Source organism: Tursiops truncatus, chromosome 14, assembly GCF_011762595.2.
Source record: "Tursiops truncatus isolate mTurTru1 chromosome 14, mTurTru1.mat.Y, whole genome shotgun sequence".
Lineage (NCBI taxonomy): Eukaryota > Metazoa > Chordata > Mammalia > Artiodactyla > Delphinidae > Tursiops > Tursiops truncatus.
In genome coordinates, this window is record NC_047047.1 from 68362013 (window position 1) to 68379142 (window position 17130).

The 17130-nt window shown below is 55.4% G+C and overlaps 1 protein-coding gene across 3 annotated transcripts in view; it reads left to right on the top strand.

The window, feature by feature from the left end:
* Window positions 1–17130, top strand: part of OTOF (otoferlin) — a 91670-nt gene that overhangs the window by 24094 nt on the left and 50446 nt on the right. For all 3 annotated transcript variants that reach the window (XM_073791525.1, XM_033838901.2, XM_033838902.2), the window contains exons 3-5: window positions 4638–4726; window positions 12294–12393; window positions 14273–14454. In XM_073791525.1, coding sequence (XP_073647626.1) covers window positions 4638–4726; window positions 12294–12393; window positions 14273–14454 — 371 coding nt within the window. The remainder of the gene's footprint in view (window positions 1–4637; window positions 4727–12293; window positions 12394–14272; window positions 14455–17130) is intronic.

Here is a 17130-nt window from a genome sequence, read left to right on the forward strand (position 1 = left end):
TCCTCCATCCAGTCTCCACAGCAACTACAGCGATGAAACTCGGGCTCAGAGACCACGTATCCTTCCCAAGGTGACAGCTGTAACTGGCAAAGCCAGGGTTCTTAGATACTAAGGCCCCTCTGGATGCAGCAGTAGAGAGCTGCTTGGCCTGACCCCCGCCACTCCTGCAAGGCCTTGCCGGGGTCTCTCCACACCCCTGTCTCCATTTCTCCTTCTAAGAAGCAGCTTGCAGCCTGGCTGCCACTGGTCAGCAGGGTACACCCCACAAAGCAGTGGAGGCAACCGTCCCACCTCCTGCTCAGGAAGGGCCCGGGGAACTCTCCAAAGACAGCCTGGAACTGCACCCGTACTTATACCTGTCTCCTCAGCCTCGGGTGGACAAGTCCTAAACTTTCTCGGCTGGCTCCTGAAAGAACCAGCCTGTCAGTGTTTCCAGAATACGCTTGGAAAAGAAACCTCAGCTGCCCCTTACAAAACCTCCAGAGGTCTCCTAGCTTCCCAGCAAGTCTCTTTTCTCACCCTTACGGTGCCCAGGGCCTTTGGGAACCAGCTCAGTGAGGTACAAAGCACATTGGCCTGGGAGTCACGAGACCTGGGCTACAGTCCCCACTGAGCTGTTAATGAGCTCTGCGCCCTTGGGTTGGCCACTCAACCTCTCCAGGCCTCAGATTCCCCTTCTGAAAAATGGGGTCAGACTCCTTGCTCTGTCTGCCTCACAGAAATGTTGCATGGCTGAAAATGAAATAAAAGACATGAAAACAAACGTCTCTCCCTCCTCTACTCAGACAAGGATGGGAGGGGCCGCTGCAGGCACAGCGGAGGAACCTGAGGCGGTGGGGGGTGGACATGGCAGAAAGTCAGCGCTCTGCACAACCATGGTGGAAACAGAGCCTGGACCTGGTATCTCCTTTCCCAGAGGCTGGAACCTGAGATCCTGCATTTAACCTACAACTATGGAGAAGCTAAAGAGAGAGAGAGACAGAGACGAGAGAGACAGCCTTCGTGCCAGGCCAGCAGCCAGCCGAGGCCCCTGGTGGTGGGGTGGGGGCATGGCCACACCCAGCCTACTCCAAGCCAGCTTGGTTTGGCCTTAACCAGGCTCTTGTGGACCAGACCTCCCAGCAGAGGCCGGAATAACTTTAGTAATTGTAGGAATAAGGGCAGCTGCGAGGTACTGAGTGCTTGGTACACGGCAGGACGGGCTGAGAGCTTACGCAAGCCTCATAACTCACTGCAACGCACTGGGTGGGCAACACCCCAGGCAATGAGTAGCGCATCAGGGTTCGAACCCTAGTCTAATTCCAGAGCCTATGGCCACTTGCAAAGCGGACAGGGCTCAGTCCTGCCCTCAAGGGGCTCAGTCCAGTGGGGAGATGGACCCAGAACAGGAAAGATGGACTATGGGCCTTCGGAGCCCAGAGGAGGGAGAGGTCATCAGCCTGGGCGGTAGAGGGTCAGAGCTCATCTTCCCACTTCACTGGTACCTGGACGACATGGGCTGTCAGGAACATACCTGTGTGGTTCATGAATGGCCTGGCACCCAGCACAGGGCTCAGGGAAATATTGCTGAGTGAAAGAACGAACAAAGGAAAAAACCCAGTTTGAGTCTTGGGTCTCTAACTTCCCAAGACAATCTCTTTCCATTGCACCCTAAAGCTTTGCAACACATCCTAAAATTTTCCCCCCCAAATTTAGAGGGCTGTCTCTTTAAGGACATGGCCTTGCTGATTTAGGATAGTTTCAACCCCAGCTGATGAAGCCCAGGATGACCCAGGTCATTCTCCAGCCTGCATCAGGGAAACCTTTCCGTGGAGTCCTAGATAGCTGGGGCTGATAGGATGCAGAACTCCGCCACCCCGGCCAGCACCTGCCAGGTCACGGCAAAGCTTAGAGCTGGTGAACTGGGTCACAGCTCCACACTCCCGGTGCTCCTGAGACCCACTTCGGACAGAGGTCCTCTTCCCTCCCTCTGCCCCTAATGCTTCCCACCTTACTCTGTCAATGTTCCTCTTCCAGGCTGCAATTTCAGGTCTGTGCCTGTCTTCAGTACTACCCAGAGAGTAGCTCCAGAGACACCCCCCTGCCTCCCCACGCAGAGCCCGACACACAGGAAGTGCCCAGCAAACATAGGAGGTGCTCAGCAAACGTGTGCTCCTGCGTGGGGCTTGCTGGCTCATGACAACTTGAGTAGCTATCTTTGGCTCAGCTACTACCTGAGTCCCCCGGCATGTTTGGAGGCTGACACAGGGTGGGATCCTAGATGATGTGCGGGCTCCCTTGGCCCGATCGCTAGGCCACTGATTTCAGGGCATCTCCAGAGGCAGAAGACACAACCCTCAGCTGCTGTGGCTGCAGGAGGAGAATCATGCTGGTGCTGCCTCAGGCTGGAGAGAGGCTCTCTGTCCCCAGCAGCCCCCTGCAATCCCTGCAGTGTCCATCCCCAAGGATGCCAGACCTTGCCCCGGCTCCTGGAAATAACAGCAACGCAGTAGAATCCCCTGTAATAAAGCGCCATGTTGGTCAGGCTCTTACTTGCGCCGGGTTCTGTGCTCGCGATAACCCCAAGAAGCGGTACTGTGACGTCACCCTCGCTTTGCGGAGGAGGAGGAGCTTGTGGAGCGGGCAATTAGCTCGGCCTCGCCCTCAGGCCAGCAAGGAGCAGCACTGCAGGCGAGGCAACCACCTGAGGCCGATTTGCTGAGTGCCTACCATGTGGCAGGCCCCGTGCTGGGTGCAGGGTGACCCAAGTAAACGAGACAAGACTGGGCCTGTCGGCTCTGCTCAGGCTCCGAACTGCTGAGTGGGACAGGCAAGCTCTCCCAGGAGTTCGGGGGACAGCGGGAAGGGAGGGGGCTGGTATGTGGAGAGGCAAGGGCCGGGCAGGGAGCCAGCTCTGCCCCTGATGACAGGCCTCCCTGACATGCGGCTGACTCCTAGAGAGATGCACAGCTAGCACGGAGACTGTCACAGTCATCTAGGGCTGCGTAACAAACCACCCCGAAGCTCACTGACAAATTAGCAACATTTTCGTGTTTATCATGCTTCTGTGGGTTGGCTGGGCTCCACCGAGGCTTCTTCCTGGAAATGCTAAATGTGCTCCCTCAGCTGAAAACCTTCTGAAAGGGCGCCCCCGGGGGACTTCCTCTGGAGTCACATCCCCAGTCAGGGCCCCCCCAGGTGCCCCTCCCAGCCCTTGCTGACTCCCCTCCTCTCTGCTCAACAAACTGGTCCACGACGGTGGCCTTCTTAGCCTGTCAGCCCTGGTGACCCAGTAAACTGCACCCCGACCACCGGGCAAGTCAGGGCCTGGCGATGGGCAAGAAGAGACCGCAAGCCGCTTCCCTCTCTGGGCCCCTTTTCCTCGAAAGGACTTCATGTTTCCCGGTTCCTTTGTGTTCACCTAATTGTGTCACTCTTCAACACCACCCTCCTCTAACTGTGCCATTCCACAGCTCCTTTTTCTCCTACTCCTTCCCTCCTTCAAGTGCCAAAATCCCATGCACAGACCCTCATGTGGCTCAAACACCCCCTTACCCTTGGTTCTAAGAAAACCAAAATCTTGGTGCCCCCCCCAGACCCGCCTCCCTCTGCATGGTGGCTAATGAGTTCGCCCTTCGCATGCTAGTTTATTTCCCTTCAGCCCGATAATGGCAACTTCATTAAGAAAACCATACCCTTGCTGAGCTGGAGACCTCCAGATGGCAGGAACAGAGCAGCTTAATGGGGCCTGTGGGCGGCCAGGCTGCCTCCCAGGCTCGCCTCCCCGCCTTCTTCCTTCTGTGTCCAAGGCCTCCAAAGTCCCCCCCGCTACCATGCCCCTCTCAAAGCCCTCTCCCTCCCCACCCCAGGCCCCCCTCCCTCCTCTGCTTCTTCCTCCCTCACCTGCCCGCTCCAGCTGACCGTGGAGGTGTCAGGGTCCTCTCTGGGCCTTGGCCAGCCCCAGAGAGAGGGGACATGAAGGCCATGACAGGCCCTGCCCACACTCGGCCGTGATCTGCCAGGCTGGCTCGGTGCTCCCCCAGCCCCCAAGTCCTCCCTGGAGGATGAAGAATTGCTCTGAAGCAGCACGCTTGCCGGGTGGGCCCTCAGAAGCCTGCCCAGCACCTGCTGGGCCACTAAAAACAGCGTCCCGTTACTTCTCTGAACCCTAGTTCCTCTGTCTCTAGAACGGAGACCACGTTACCAGCCTCTTGGGTGGTTGTAAAGACTAAAGGAATTAACGCACCTAAAGCATTCAGACCCACGTAAGGGAAAGTTCAGGCCCACGAATGGCAGCTGGCATTACTGTTACTGTGGTTATTATGTACGACCAGCCTCTTGTGCGTTCTGAGTTTGGTGATAGAAATGAAACTTAAAAAGTCACTGCCTCCCTCCTGCTCTGTCAAATCCCCCTTGTTGAGCATCTCTCAGCGGCATCTTGAGCAGACCCCAGAGCTTTCTGGTTATTTTCAGTTATTCAGAGTCAGGTCCAGCAGGGTTTATTGCTCCACCCCGGCACCCAGTTTCCATCTGGTCTTCCAATTCCTGTGAAACATTGGGCTGATGTGAGGGGCTATCTTACCAGGGGTCTCCCTCCCACTCCCCACACCCCTCCCTGTCATTTCCACCCAAGGCCACAGCTGTTCCTCTCTCCCCAGACCTTCCGGTGGCAGGTGGCCAGCAGCATCGACAGCAACGAGATGCTCGAGATTCAGATCTTCAACTACAGCAAAGTCTTCAGCAACAAGTAAGTGAGGGGTGGGGCACGAGAGGCGGGGCCCCGAGGGGTGGGGCGCCTGCCCTGCTCTTTGGGCTGCCCCCTCCTTTGAGTTTAAAAGGGGACCTGCACTGGGGCCTGGATTGACCTTCAAAGACCCGCCCCCACCCACCCCCCAAACCCCCGCTCCCTCATGTCCTCAGAGTCTCCCAGCCCTCCCAGTCCTTGTTGGCCACGTTCACTCTCTCTGTCCCCAGTCCCGTCACAGCTTCCTGTCCCCTTCCTCAAGTTTTCCCCCTTACACAATGCTGGGCAACAGTTACCCATCAGAGAAAGTGATAATACCCTCCAACAGACCATCTATCTGTAGCCTTGAGAGTGAACTTGTCACACCTGTGGAGGACTGGAAACTCCGAGGCAGTTTGGTTCAGTGGTTTAGGAGTCAGGAGAGCCTGCTCTCAGATCCCAGCTCAGTCATCTACTGTGTGACTCTGCCCAGGTTGCATGACCTCTCTGAGTTCAATGTTTGCATGTGTAACGAGGATAAGTACTTACCTCAAAGGGAAGCTGTGAGAATTAAATGAGATAGATGTTCGTTCATTCATTCAGTCCCCATGTTTACTAAGTGCCTACTGTGACCCAGTTCACCAGCGAGGTTTCCACCTTCATGGAGCTTACAATCTGCAATGGAGCCCATCTACCTCCTTTTGCTGAACCACTACCAGGGGTTCAGCAAAAGTAGTTCCCATCCTTCTCTCTGGGTGACAAGCAAAATTCAGAATCATTTGAGCAGTCTGGAATGGTGGCTAAATATAGTACATGTAAGTTCCTGTCTTGGATTTGAAAGCCAATTTTCTTATACAAGCTAGAGGGGGTCATGGCTGAACCACGACACATCTGAAATGGTGCGGGGGTTTTATTCACTGAGAGCTCAGTATGACTCAACAGTGGGAGAAGACCTCAAATGAATGAAAAGCTGACCTACCCCTAGGTCATGTTAGTAGGAGAGCCAGCAGAGCAGGAGAGGTGAGGGGCAAGGGTTCCACTGTCCCCATGCTGCTTGGACAGAGCACGAGTAGGCACTGCCTTGTGGTTGCCAGGGGGAAGGGACTTTAAATCTTGCCTCATGACAAGGGGATGAGAGCCTAGAGGAGAAAATCACAGAAGACACGTTCATCCATCCATCCATCCTTGGTCCATCCTTTCAGTCACTCATCAAACATTCACTGAGAAACACTCTATACCAGGCAGACACTGTGCTAGTCATTGGAGATACTAAGATGAGGGATTAGGGCACCATGTCTGTCCCCTAAGAAGGTTTTCTGCCATGTGAAAGAGGAAAGATGTGTGCCTAGAAGCAGGATCAGGGCAGGGCTGCATTGCTGGTGCACAGCAGACAGATGAAAGATGGCCAGAGCTCTCCAACCAATGAGCTGTCACGGGGAGAGAGTTAGCAGAGAGTGGACCATGATGCCGTAGAGGGGATTTTGGAGTCAGGAAGGGCCAAACCACGTGACCTCCAAGGATTCTGTGGCTTTTATCGGGAGCCGGAGAGATCTCAGCTGGGTATGGGATGTGGGCATTCCAGGCCCACTGGCAGGGAGGCCTATCAGGGCATCCCATCATTCAGGCAGCTGCCTCTGGAACCCACAAGAAAGGTTGGTGAGACACCCCACCAGGGGTCCCCAAGATGAAGCAGGACCTTCTTCCCTGGGATGAGACATGGGGTAACCTGTGAGAACAGGAGAAACAGGCACAGGCACAGCAAGGTGGATGTGGGGGAAGAAGCAGAATCGGAAGCTGAGGGCTGGGAGGAGCTCCAGGCATCCCAACAGGACCCACGGTAGACAGCAGAGCACCGGGGAGCCTCAGAGCTCAGCCAGGGCAACCCTCGCTGTGCAGATGGGGAAAGTGAGCCTCGGAGAGGTTGCTGAGGCCACAGGGGTAGACGGCAGTAGGGGGGTGGCTAGGATACTGGTCTCCTTCCTCCCCTTCCTAAACCTCAAACTCCCAGAAACCAGGCTATGTGAACAGTGATGGTGGAAACCCAGGATGTGGAAGAGATTGCTGAACCATTTAAATGAAAGCTGCCGGACCAATCCCTAAAATGCTTGAAAACATCAAAACTCTTGCTATAAACAAATCAGAAGTATCTGGTAAATTGTTTAGGGAATCAACTACTGTAACAGTGAGTATGCTGGAATATAAGGCTTCGATGAGTCGTTCTAAACACCAGCAAGAAGGAGACAGAAGTGGGGAGTCCCTACTCTGATTCTCCTTTCTCTCTCCCGGCCCTCCATGCCCCCACCCAGGAAAAGGCAGGAAACCCCACAAGGGGAGGCCTGGACCTGGTGGAAGTGGGTCCTGCTGTTTCCTTGGAAGCCTGGAGAAGGTCCAGGGCACTGTTGGCTGCAGAGCTGGGGTGGGGAGGACTGGTGGTCTCGTGGACAACGCAGGGCCCACCTGACACAGGCCAGCTCGGGGGGGTCGGAAAGGGAAGGCAGGTGCTTGGAGTCAGGTGGGCCTCAGTCTCCCACCCTGGAGTCTGGGCTCTATTTCCCAGAGCCAAAGAAAAGGGCCACCTAGTGCTTGCCCTCTGTCCCCACCGTGGCCCAGCTCAGTCACCAGGCTCCTTCTGATGGGGCAGCTGAGCCTCTGGGGAGCCTCTGGGGGTTGCACCGGGCACAGCAACCAGCAAAGCCACACCCGCTGCTCGGGACAGTGGCCGGCACCCAGCGGGCCCCCCTTACTTTGTGGAATGAGTGAATGAGTAAATGTCAGGAGGAGAGGGCGTACAGGGTAGGAGGATCTGGGCACAGGAATTCGAGTGGCCCTTCTTCTCTGAAGAGCTCAGGGCTCTCCAGGAACCCAGTCACATGACTGGTACATTTGGGGAAACTGAGGTAAAGGAGGCTGGCGTGAGATTTAGAACCTGTGGGCCTGATCCCACCACCACCCACCACAGAGAAAGGGACTTATTCTAGAAGCAGAGGGCAGCATAGAAGCTGACCCCTCACCCAGGCCAGGAGACTCCAGGTCTGCTCCACCCACCTTGAATGAGGTCCTTTTACAAGAGCCCTGGGCTTCCCTGTGAGGACGTGGTGTTGGGTCCAGAGGATCTTGTGCCACCCCCTCTGCCTGTCCAGAACCCTGGAGGGGGGCTGGTCTGACCCAGGCACCAGTCTCCTGGGGCTCCTGAATAATTCAGGAGCCAGGAGAGCAGTGGAGGCCTGGTGAGGCCTCAGGCACTTGACACCAGCTCCCAGGGGAAAGCGATGAATTATTGACAGACCCTGGTGCCTGATTGCAACTCTACTGTGGTCAGTCTGTGGGCCCCCCTCACTGCTGGCTAACTACCCGAGAATCCTGCCCCTGCTCAGCCTTCCCAGCCGCTCCGTGGGGGCCAGCCCAGCCTCCAGAATCGGGGGTTGCCATCCGGAGGGCCCACGTCCCAGGCAGCTCCTCCACGCTGACCCACTGAGCTTCCAGCCAGGCTGGACAAAGGGCAGCTGGGATCGGGGCAGGAGGTGGTCTCCGGGGTCGCCAGGCAGGCCAGACCCAAGGCTTCCCTTCCTGCACCAGCTCCTTCCCCAGAGAACATCCATGGCAGGGGGTTGAGGGGCAACGCTCTGTTGGAAGCAGCATGCGGGCACTTGTTTTGAAGTTGTGTTCTCATAGCGAGCGCCCTGGTTTTGCTTAGACGGTACGTTACAGATGTGCAAAAAGGGTAAAGTTTTATAAAAAATGTTTTTCTTTATTTTTTTATTGGAGTACAATTGATTTACAATGTTGTGTTAGTTTCAGGTGTACAGCAAAGTGAGTCAGTTTTATATATATACATATAGCCACTCTTTTTTTTTTTCTTAGATTCTTTTCCCATATAGGCCACTACAGAGTACTGAGTAGAGTTCCCTGTGCTATACAGTAGGTTCTTATTCGTTATATACTTTATACATAGTAGTGTGTATATGTCAGTCCCAATCCGCCAATTTATCCCTCCCCCCACCTTATCCCCTGGTAAGCATAAGTGTGTTTTCTACATCCATGACTCTACTTCTCTTTTGTAAATGAGTTCATTTGTACCCTTTTTTTTTTTAGATTCCACATGTAAGCGATATCATATGATATCTGTCCTTCTGTGTCTGACTTACTTCACGCAGCATGACAATCTCTAGGTCCATCCATGTTGCTGCAGATGGCATTATTTTGTCCTTTTCATGGCTGGGTAATATTCCATTGTATAGATGTACCACATCTTCTTTATCCACTCCTCTGGTGATGGATGTGTCCTTTATCCTTAACATAAGACTGAGCACACATCCGTTGTCCATTTCAAAGAACACTATTTTTTATTTTTGTTTGGGGGAAGCAGCGGGTCACTATTAAGAGTTAAAGTCCCGCAAGCCACCCCCTGTGGGTATGGTGAATTCAGTCCTCTGGCCTTGCTAGCTCCCAGGATCCCAGCCACATCTTCTGGGCCGCAGGTTTGCTCTGGCTCTGTGAGGCTGCGCATCTGCCCCCAGAGCCCACCCTGTGCAGGAGACCAGTGTGTATGGGCCCTCCAGACGGTAAACACCGCCCCACCCCATGCCCCACTGTGACATGTGACATCTGAGTGTGGCGGTATTAGAGGACTTTCACTTGAGCGTACTCACCACCACCCAGGGAAGCAAGTGGTATCACCTCCTTTGGGGAGGTGGAAAAACAGCAAGGCTCAGAGAGGTTGGAGAACCAGCCCAAGTCACACAGCTGCCAGGTGGTAGAAACCCTCTTAGACCCCGCTGGGCAAACCCACCTCTGTCTGACTCCAGAGCCCAGGCTCTTTCTTCTGTCTACATTGCCTCCCATTAGGGATGGCATTTCGTCTGTGTGTGAACAGGGCTTGGACCAGGGCATGAGAGGGGAATTTGCCAGAAGGCGGATCTCAGCTTACTGTGTGATTGAAGCAGAGGAGGATGGGTGAGCAGTGAGAGCAGCCGGGGTGTAGTGAGGTCCCCGTCACCGGGCGTCTAGCAGGATCTGGGAGTGTGTGTCAGGGAGGAGGTTTAAGGGACTTCTCCTTTTTTTTTTTTTTTAATTTAACATCTTTATTGCAGTATAATTGCTTTACAATGGTGTGTTAGTTTCTGCTTTATAACAAAGTAAATCAGCTATACTAAGGGACTTCTCCTTGACGGAATGCTGGGCAAGCTTTTCCTCTTAGGTCCCTCGCAAGTCTAAAGGTCTGAGAACTTGTTTAAGCCTGGAAGGTGCCAGAGCCTTCTCTGAGCACTTGTGGGGGAATAGCTCCATCCTGCCCCCTGGGGGTGTCTTGTCACACTGCAGCATCTCTACTGATCCCTGGGTGTCTTCTAGGGAAAGCTGTGCCTGCGTACCCAGCGCTCAGCAGGTGCTCAACAGGCCCTAGTGGAGCTAAAAGGGCCTGGAGTTCCAGTCAGCAAGGGGCAGTGGTAGAACCGGGATTCTCAAAGTGTGCTCCCCGAGCACCATCTAAGCATCACCCGGACACCTGTCAGAAATAGCCATTCTGGGGCCCCACCTCGCCTGCTGAGTCAGACCCCCTGGGGCGGGGCGGGCTCCCAAGAGCAGACGGTACACATCTCTCCCAACTCGGTGCTCAGTGGCTTCACATCGGGAGCTTGAAATTGGCCTTGGTGGAGGTATTTACACCATGGAAATGAGCAAAAGCTGCAGGTCAGGATTGCCCTTCCCCTCCCCCAGCCAGTTGTTAACAGTTACCAGCACAGTGCGGGGGGGGGGGGGTCCCAGTCATCTGTGATTTAGCAGGTCCTCCCAATGATTCTGTTCATGCTGAAGTTTAGAACCACAGATTTAGACCGTAAAGAGATGAGGCTGCAAAAAAGCCAGTGTATACGTTCATGCCTAGAGTCTACTGTTAGAAGGGCTACACAGGACAGAAGCTAAGAGCCCACCACCCTCATTTTATAAAGACAAAGTTGAGACCCAGGGGCAGCGGCTCTAGGTCTCCTGACCCCAGCCCAGTACTTCAGCCCAGGCTGGGGAGAGGGCAGGATGCAGCGGGGGAGGCAGCTTCCAAGGGGCTAGTCTGAGAAGAGCCTGGAAGCCAAGGTAGGCTTTAGAGTGGAGGGATGGTATGAACAGTTTCACCCATAGGGAGGATGGGGCGAGCTGACAGATGGAGCTCTGCACCCCGGAGAGAAGCATTCATTCACTGTGGCTGCTCCCAGCACTCTCTCCCCTCACACAGACGGGAGGCTTTTTTAAAACAGTGTCTCCCTCCATGGCCCTCAGGAGGATGCAGACATCAGACATGTCCGGTAAAGTCAGAATCCACCTGATACCTCACCTCATCCGGAGTGGCCCTTAAATTAACTGCATCCCCTCCTGCTTTCTATAAGCCAAGGGCAGCACCAGATGATCCCAAGGTCCCCTCCTGTCTCACACCCTGTGAATGCCCCCCTCTGCTTCTGTCCCTTCAACCAGAAGTGGTGTGTATGTTTTAATCTACCCCATGCGGAATCACCGTGTGAGAGCATCTCTCTGAGTACCTGTTCTCTCCTAGAGCAATAACCTTCAAACCATGGGATGAAATGGCATGCAGGTTAACTCAGTCAGCATTTATGGGGCCCCCACTGTTGTTCATTAATTCAGCCAGTAGATTTTGAGATCTCCTGTGAGCCAGAAATATCAAATAGAGTCTGGAAATAGGAAACATCTGCTTCCCTGGAAAAGCTCACGCTATAACGTCACCCCCTTGATAGCGACCAGACAGCTCCTGGAGTGCTGACTATGTACTAGGCGCTCTGCTAAGAACTTGGCACAGAGGATCTCTGTTAGTCCTCTATACAGCAACTCTATGAAGCAGGGTTTATTAGCTCATCTTAGGAGAAATCTGGGACTGAGAGCCCAGGTCAGCTGCCCAGGAAGCAGGTAACCCTCTAGTAAGTGTCCGAGCTGGGTTTCCAATCCCGTCTCTCCGACTCCAGGTCTGTGCTCATCGTAACACTGCCCTGCTGATCCCCTCTAGGCAGCTGGGTGGATGGGAATCCCACAGTCAGATGGGTTCTTGCCCCAAGGAGCTTGCAGAATGCAGGTGTGTGTGGGCATCACTACTGACTCAACAGAGGACGAACGAGCCAGTGGTGCCAGTGAGGGGTAGAGACCTTGGTAGTGATTAGGGAGGTGGAAGGGGGAAGAGCTATCTGTGTGTCCAGGAGCCTCTGGTCCTTCCCCACAGCCTCCGTGCTGGGCATCTGGAAGCTGCTCCGCAGGGGCTCAGCAACCCCAATCGCCTGTACCCAAGGAGCACGAGGCTCCGCCAGCACACACTGTCTGTGGACATCCCCCCAGGTACTCACTGCCCTCAAGCTCTCCCAGAGAAATGGCCGTCATACGTACAACCACACACAGTTGTTGAGGGTCACAGACCTCCTGGACATGCCACCCTGGCCAGCCCCAGCTCCTGGGCCACCTTCTCCAACCCCAGCCTGGAGCCTGAGCCAGCCCTCTCGTCCCCTTGCCAGCCAGTCACAGCCTCTCGGGATGTCAGCCTTGCTCCTCTTTCTGGCCTCTTCATGTGAAACCATGAAGACCACGCCCCCTCTGCCATTCACAGGCTGATCGGGACCTTCCGCATGGTACTGCAGAAGGTGGTGGAGGAGAAGCACGTGGAGGTGACCGACATGCTGATTGACGACAACAACGCGATCATCCAGGTGAGGGCGCCCAGAGAGTCCCTGGACCTGCCTATTACGGGTCACCTAGGGGCCTGCTGGCCTCCCTGCCTCTGCACATAGCGTGGCCTGGGGAGCACTCCTTGTGGGCGGGGAGGTGAGGTGGGAGGAGGAGACTCAGGTCAGACTCTGCTGGAGCCCCTCAGCCTGGCAGCCGTGGTCAGAGCCCTTGGGGCGTGACAGGGCCCCAAGGTGGACACTTCAGTCCTTCCTGCCGTGAGAGTACAAGAGAAGGCAACACGGGGGGGATGCCCTCCCTTCTCTCCCCAGGGGCCCTTCCATCTGGACCCAGCTCAGGAATCACTAAAGACGTGTCTCTCATCATCTGAAAGCCAGTCTGAGCCCTGCTGGCCACTCCTGGGCATGACCTTCACTCTGCATGCCTGCCTTGGCGTCTAAGACTAGCCTTTCTGTGAGGGCAGGGACCTTCTTTCTACTTCATCTGTCACATCCCATCCCAGCACTTCCAACAGGAACACACGTGTACTAATGACGCAGTCTGTAGGCACTTAATACATGTTCAAACAAAGGAAGGAAATAAAGCATTCTGGACGCCCAGACCCCAGGCTCTGCTCTGACGCATCTGTCCCCGTGAGTTCATTGATGCCCACCACTGGGCAGTTGAGCCTAGTGGTGAGGAACACAGCCCTTGGGGAGAAACATTCATTAGGCCGCTCACTAACTGTGGGCTGGCTGCATACCATCTGCAAAGTGAGCAAAATTACAGTATCGACTTCACAGGACTGCTCTGAGGATTAAACGGGAATGCACAGAAAGTGTCGGAACATTTAAGCATATAGTAAGTGCTCAATAAATATATAAAGTAAGCTCAGTAGCTATTATTTCCTGGCCTCAGTTTATCCATATGTAAAATGGGGCTGTACCATGGTTCTCCAACCCTGGTCCCTCATATGACCCTATGTGGTAGCCAGCAGAATAGCCTCAGAAGCAGGACTGCAGCCACAGAGAGCCAGAACGGGAGGAACCCTCTCTGAGGAGCGCCAAGGGTGGGGGAGAAACTCCCACGGTGCCTTGGTGGCTCAAGACGCTTCTCCCCTGGGGAAATCAAAGCCTGGGCATTCAGAGGACCACGTGCCTAGTGCAGGCTCCCTGTGGGGGTTGCTGGAGCCAGCCAGCTCCTGACCTGGAGGAAGGGAAAGCGTGTCTAGAAGATTTCCTAGCATCCACACGGGCTGAGGAAGGGACTAGGCTGACTCTTCCCTGTGCACTGGGGAGAAGCTAGAGCTAAGAGGAGGCTTCTTGCTCTGTGGCCCAAGGACACAGAGAAAACCCCATGGTGACCTCGAGCTCCCATCCTCTCCAGATTAGGAGGGTGGGTGTCAGGTGAGCAGGAAGGAGTGCTGACCTCACGCCTTTGAGGGTGTCCAGGGCCTGGGCTCCTCTCCTGAAGGACATTCTCAGCTCATGTCATCAAATCCGCAGAGAGCATCAGGAGCGAGGGGAAGTCAGCTGATTTCAGACAGACCAGCCCTGGTCCCCGCAGGCAGCCCTACACCATGGGGACGCTGGAGGATGCTCTTGATTGTGTGTCCAGTGGGCTCGGCCCACCCCCAGCCCAGGCTCAGCTGCCCGGCGTGGGCCCCCCACCTCGGGCGCCAGGGAGGAGGAGAGCCACGTGCAGCAGGATGTGGAGCCACAGCCCATTCAGTTGTCAGCCTTTCTGAGCCTCTGTGTTTCTCATCTGCAAAACGGGAAAGTAGGGGGAGGATAGTACCCAGCTTGCCTTCCTCCGGTAAGTTAAGGGCGTGAGAGCACCTTGTAAAATCGCAGAGCAGCGGAGGACACGGGATCGTGATTGTTAGTGCCGTCCCGGCCTCTCACCACCCATCTCTCCCTCCAGACCAGCCTGTGCGTGGAGGTCCAGTATCAGGCCACAGATGGCACGGTGGGCTCCTGGGATGATGAGGACTTCCTGGGGGATGAGCCCCTTCACGAGGAAGAGAAGGACAGCCAGGAGACAGATGGGCTGCTCCCTGGCTCCCGCCCCAGTTCTCGGCAGCCGGGCGAGAAGAGCTTCCGGAGGTAACAGGCTGGGCCCTCTGCCCCCAAAGACACAGGGAGGATGCCTGGGACCTGCTCCCCTGGAAGGCCCCTCTAGGCCTGGGTTCAGAGTACAGACGTGAGTTGCTGGAGAGACATACAAGAGGAGGGAAAGTGTTTCTGCAGCATCCCCTGCACCCCGACTCCAGGACTCACTGGGGAGGCAGCAGGGTATCTGCGATCAGGCTGAGGGGCCAGGCCTGCCTGCTACCCTGAGGGAGGCAAAGTTCTGGGAGGGCGGACTCTAACATGGGTGGAAGAGGCTAGACCTCCTGCCTCCTCAAAGAATGCGAAAAGCAGACAGGAGGAGGCCCTGATCTCTCTGGCCCAAGACCCAGCAGTGCCAGACCAGCCCCAGGCAGCCTGGCCTCTGCCCTGGCCCGGTGAAGGCCCAAGAGAGGGAGGCTTCTTCCTGCTGGAGTGAAGCCAACGGTTGTGGTCGGGACCTGGCCTCTATTCTGTTGAGAAGACCGCATCCCAACACCCTAGGTGTCCAGGATTCACACCTTCAAATGTCCAGTCACACACAGAGGACAGGATGCTGTGTCCAGGCCTACTCGTTCCAAATGCACTAGTTTTACAAAAAAAAGAAAACGCAACTGTATTCCTCTCAGAACCCAGAGCGACAGACTCAGGTTAAACACTGTCTGCAGGTTCCTAGGTCACTGGGAATAATGTGTAAAACACAGGTAAGTCAGCGGTGCATCTGAAGGATGGGGGTGGGTTTGGAGAGGGGGGTATGCTCCCCTCCCATTGGAAACATCTCCCTCCCATCTCCTTCCACCCTGTCCTTTCCAAGTAAAATTGATTCAGTGCTTGTTCTGAAAAAACACAGATGCTAAATTAGGGTAATTGAATTTTATACTTTTATTGTATGAATATATTTTCCTTGTTTGCCCTTGAATCACTCCCCATCCCACCCCTTTCACACACACCCCAAGACATATACAAGCTTCAGACCCCGGGAGCCAGGTGGGGAGTAATCATAGTACGTCCAAAGGAACCATGCCTGTGGCAACTGTTGCTGGACCTGTGTGACTCCAGGTCAGCCATGAGGTGGTGGCATCGCCCAGGCCAGCTTGGAGACCGTTCTCCTTAGACTCCAGGCTGGGTAGCGTAGAGAGAGCATGTAATCTGGCCTCAGGAGACACAGGTCTGAGTCCCAGTTCTGCCTCTTACCAGCCTTGTGACCCTTGGCCAGTCACTCCTACCCTGTACCAGGGGGCTCAGGGCAATGGGAACCCTCACCCTGCTGCTGGGAGAGCTGAGGGATGATGGAGGGTCAGGCTGTAACTGGAGTGCCAGGTACTACCCCACGTAAGGGCTGGTGATGAACAGGCTCTTGGACGATGCAGAGGGTTAGGAATCGGGCTGGAAATGGTGAAGAGAGGAGCAGGGACGCAGTGGGGAATGTGGGGATGCTGACACCTAGGGTACCATCTGGTCCTCATCCTCTGTCCCCGTGGAGAAAAGAGCTTGTCTGCGGCTACACGTGGGCTTTAAGAAAGGGCTTTCTGTGGACAGATTGGACGCCACGTGAGAGCCATCAGTTGCAGGGAAAGGAATGCTGGCTCCAGATCAGGAGAGCTGAGTCCCATTAAGTCGCATCCTGACTGCCACTAACTAGCTGACTTTAGAAAGTCATTAGCCCTCCGGGTTAGTAACAGGAGTGGGTTGAGCATCCTGGCTGCCCTCCAACGCTGACATCCTGAGGGACCCAGGGATTCCCCAGGTCCCGTGGGTAGCGCGCGTGGAGAACAACCCCCTGGAGCTATGGAAGCCAAGAGGGCAGCCCTGTCGCTGCAGCTCCGGCAACGCCGAGCCAGGTCCTCTCTCATCCCACACAAGTGGGCCAGGGTGTTGATGGAGGGAACAGTGAGACGATGCAGTCAAGCTGCATCGTGAGGGGCATTGGTCCTGGACCTGCAGACCGTTCTGGGCCCCAGGAGTACGGAGATGGAGAGGGTGCCTCTATCCTCCCTCACGTTATAGCCTGGCTTTCCCACCTCCCCAGCAGAAGCAGGAAGCAAGAATGGGAGGAGAAGTTTTGTCCCAGAGTTTGGGAATGGGGAGAGGGTGACGACCGCACTCAGAGCTCCTTGTCTCCTGGGGGCCACGGCCTGCTTTGGAGGGGCTGGGTGTGTGCACAGATTCCCGGCTGCGCTGGGGCTGCCAACCCAGACCCTGAGAGCGCCTCGGGGTGGTGCCGCTGCCACATGTTCTCTGGCCAGGCCTGGCCGTGCAGCCAGCAGGCTGGGGGAGGGGGAGGGCAGAGGGGTGAGGAGAAGGTAGAGCTGGTTTAGAGCATCTGGGCTTCTCCTGTGGTTTAATTCTAGCTGCCTGCATGGGCCAATGAGTTCTGGGTCAGGGAGTGCACGGTTCCAAGGGGAACCCGGATTTGGCCTCGCAGCCATAGGTGTTATGTCTCACCCTCCTGACGTGAGTGCCAGCCAGCCAGGCCTGTCAGCTCTGGGGTCTGGGAGGAAGCCATTGTATTCTGGGCCAGAGAGCCCTCCAGAAAAAATTTGGCCAACGAAGGAATAGGGAGAAGGAAGGGATGTATGTGCCCAGGCTCTGACTCCAAGTCAAGTCCTCCTTTGCCCACATCTGCTCCCTGTCCTGCAGCCCCTCCTGGGAAGGCACATTGCTTTGTAGGTC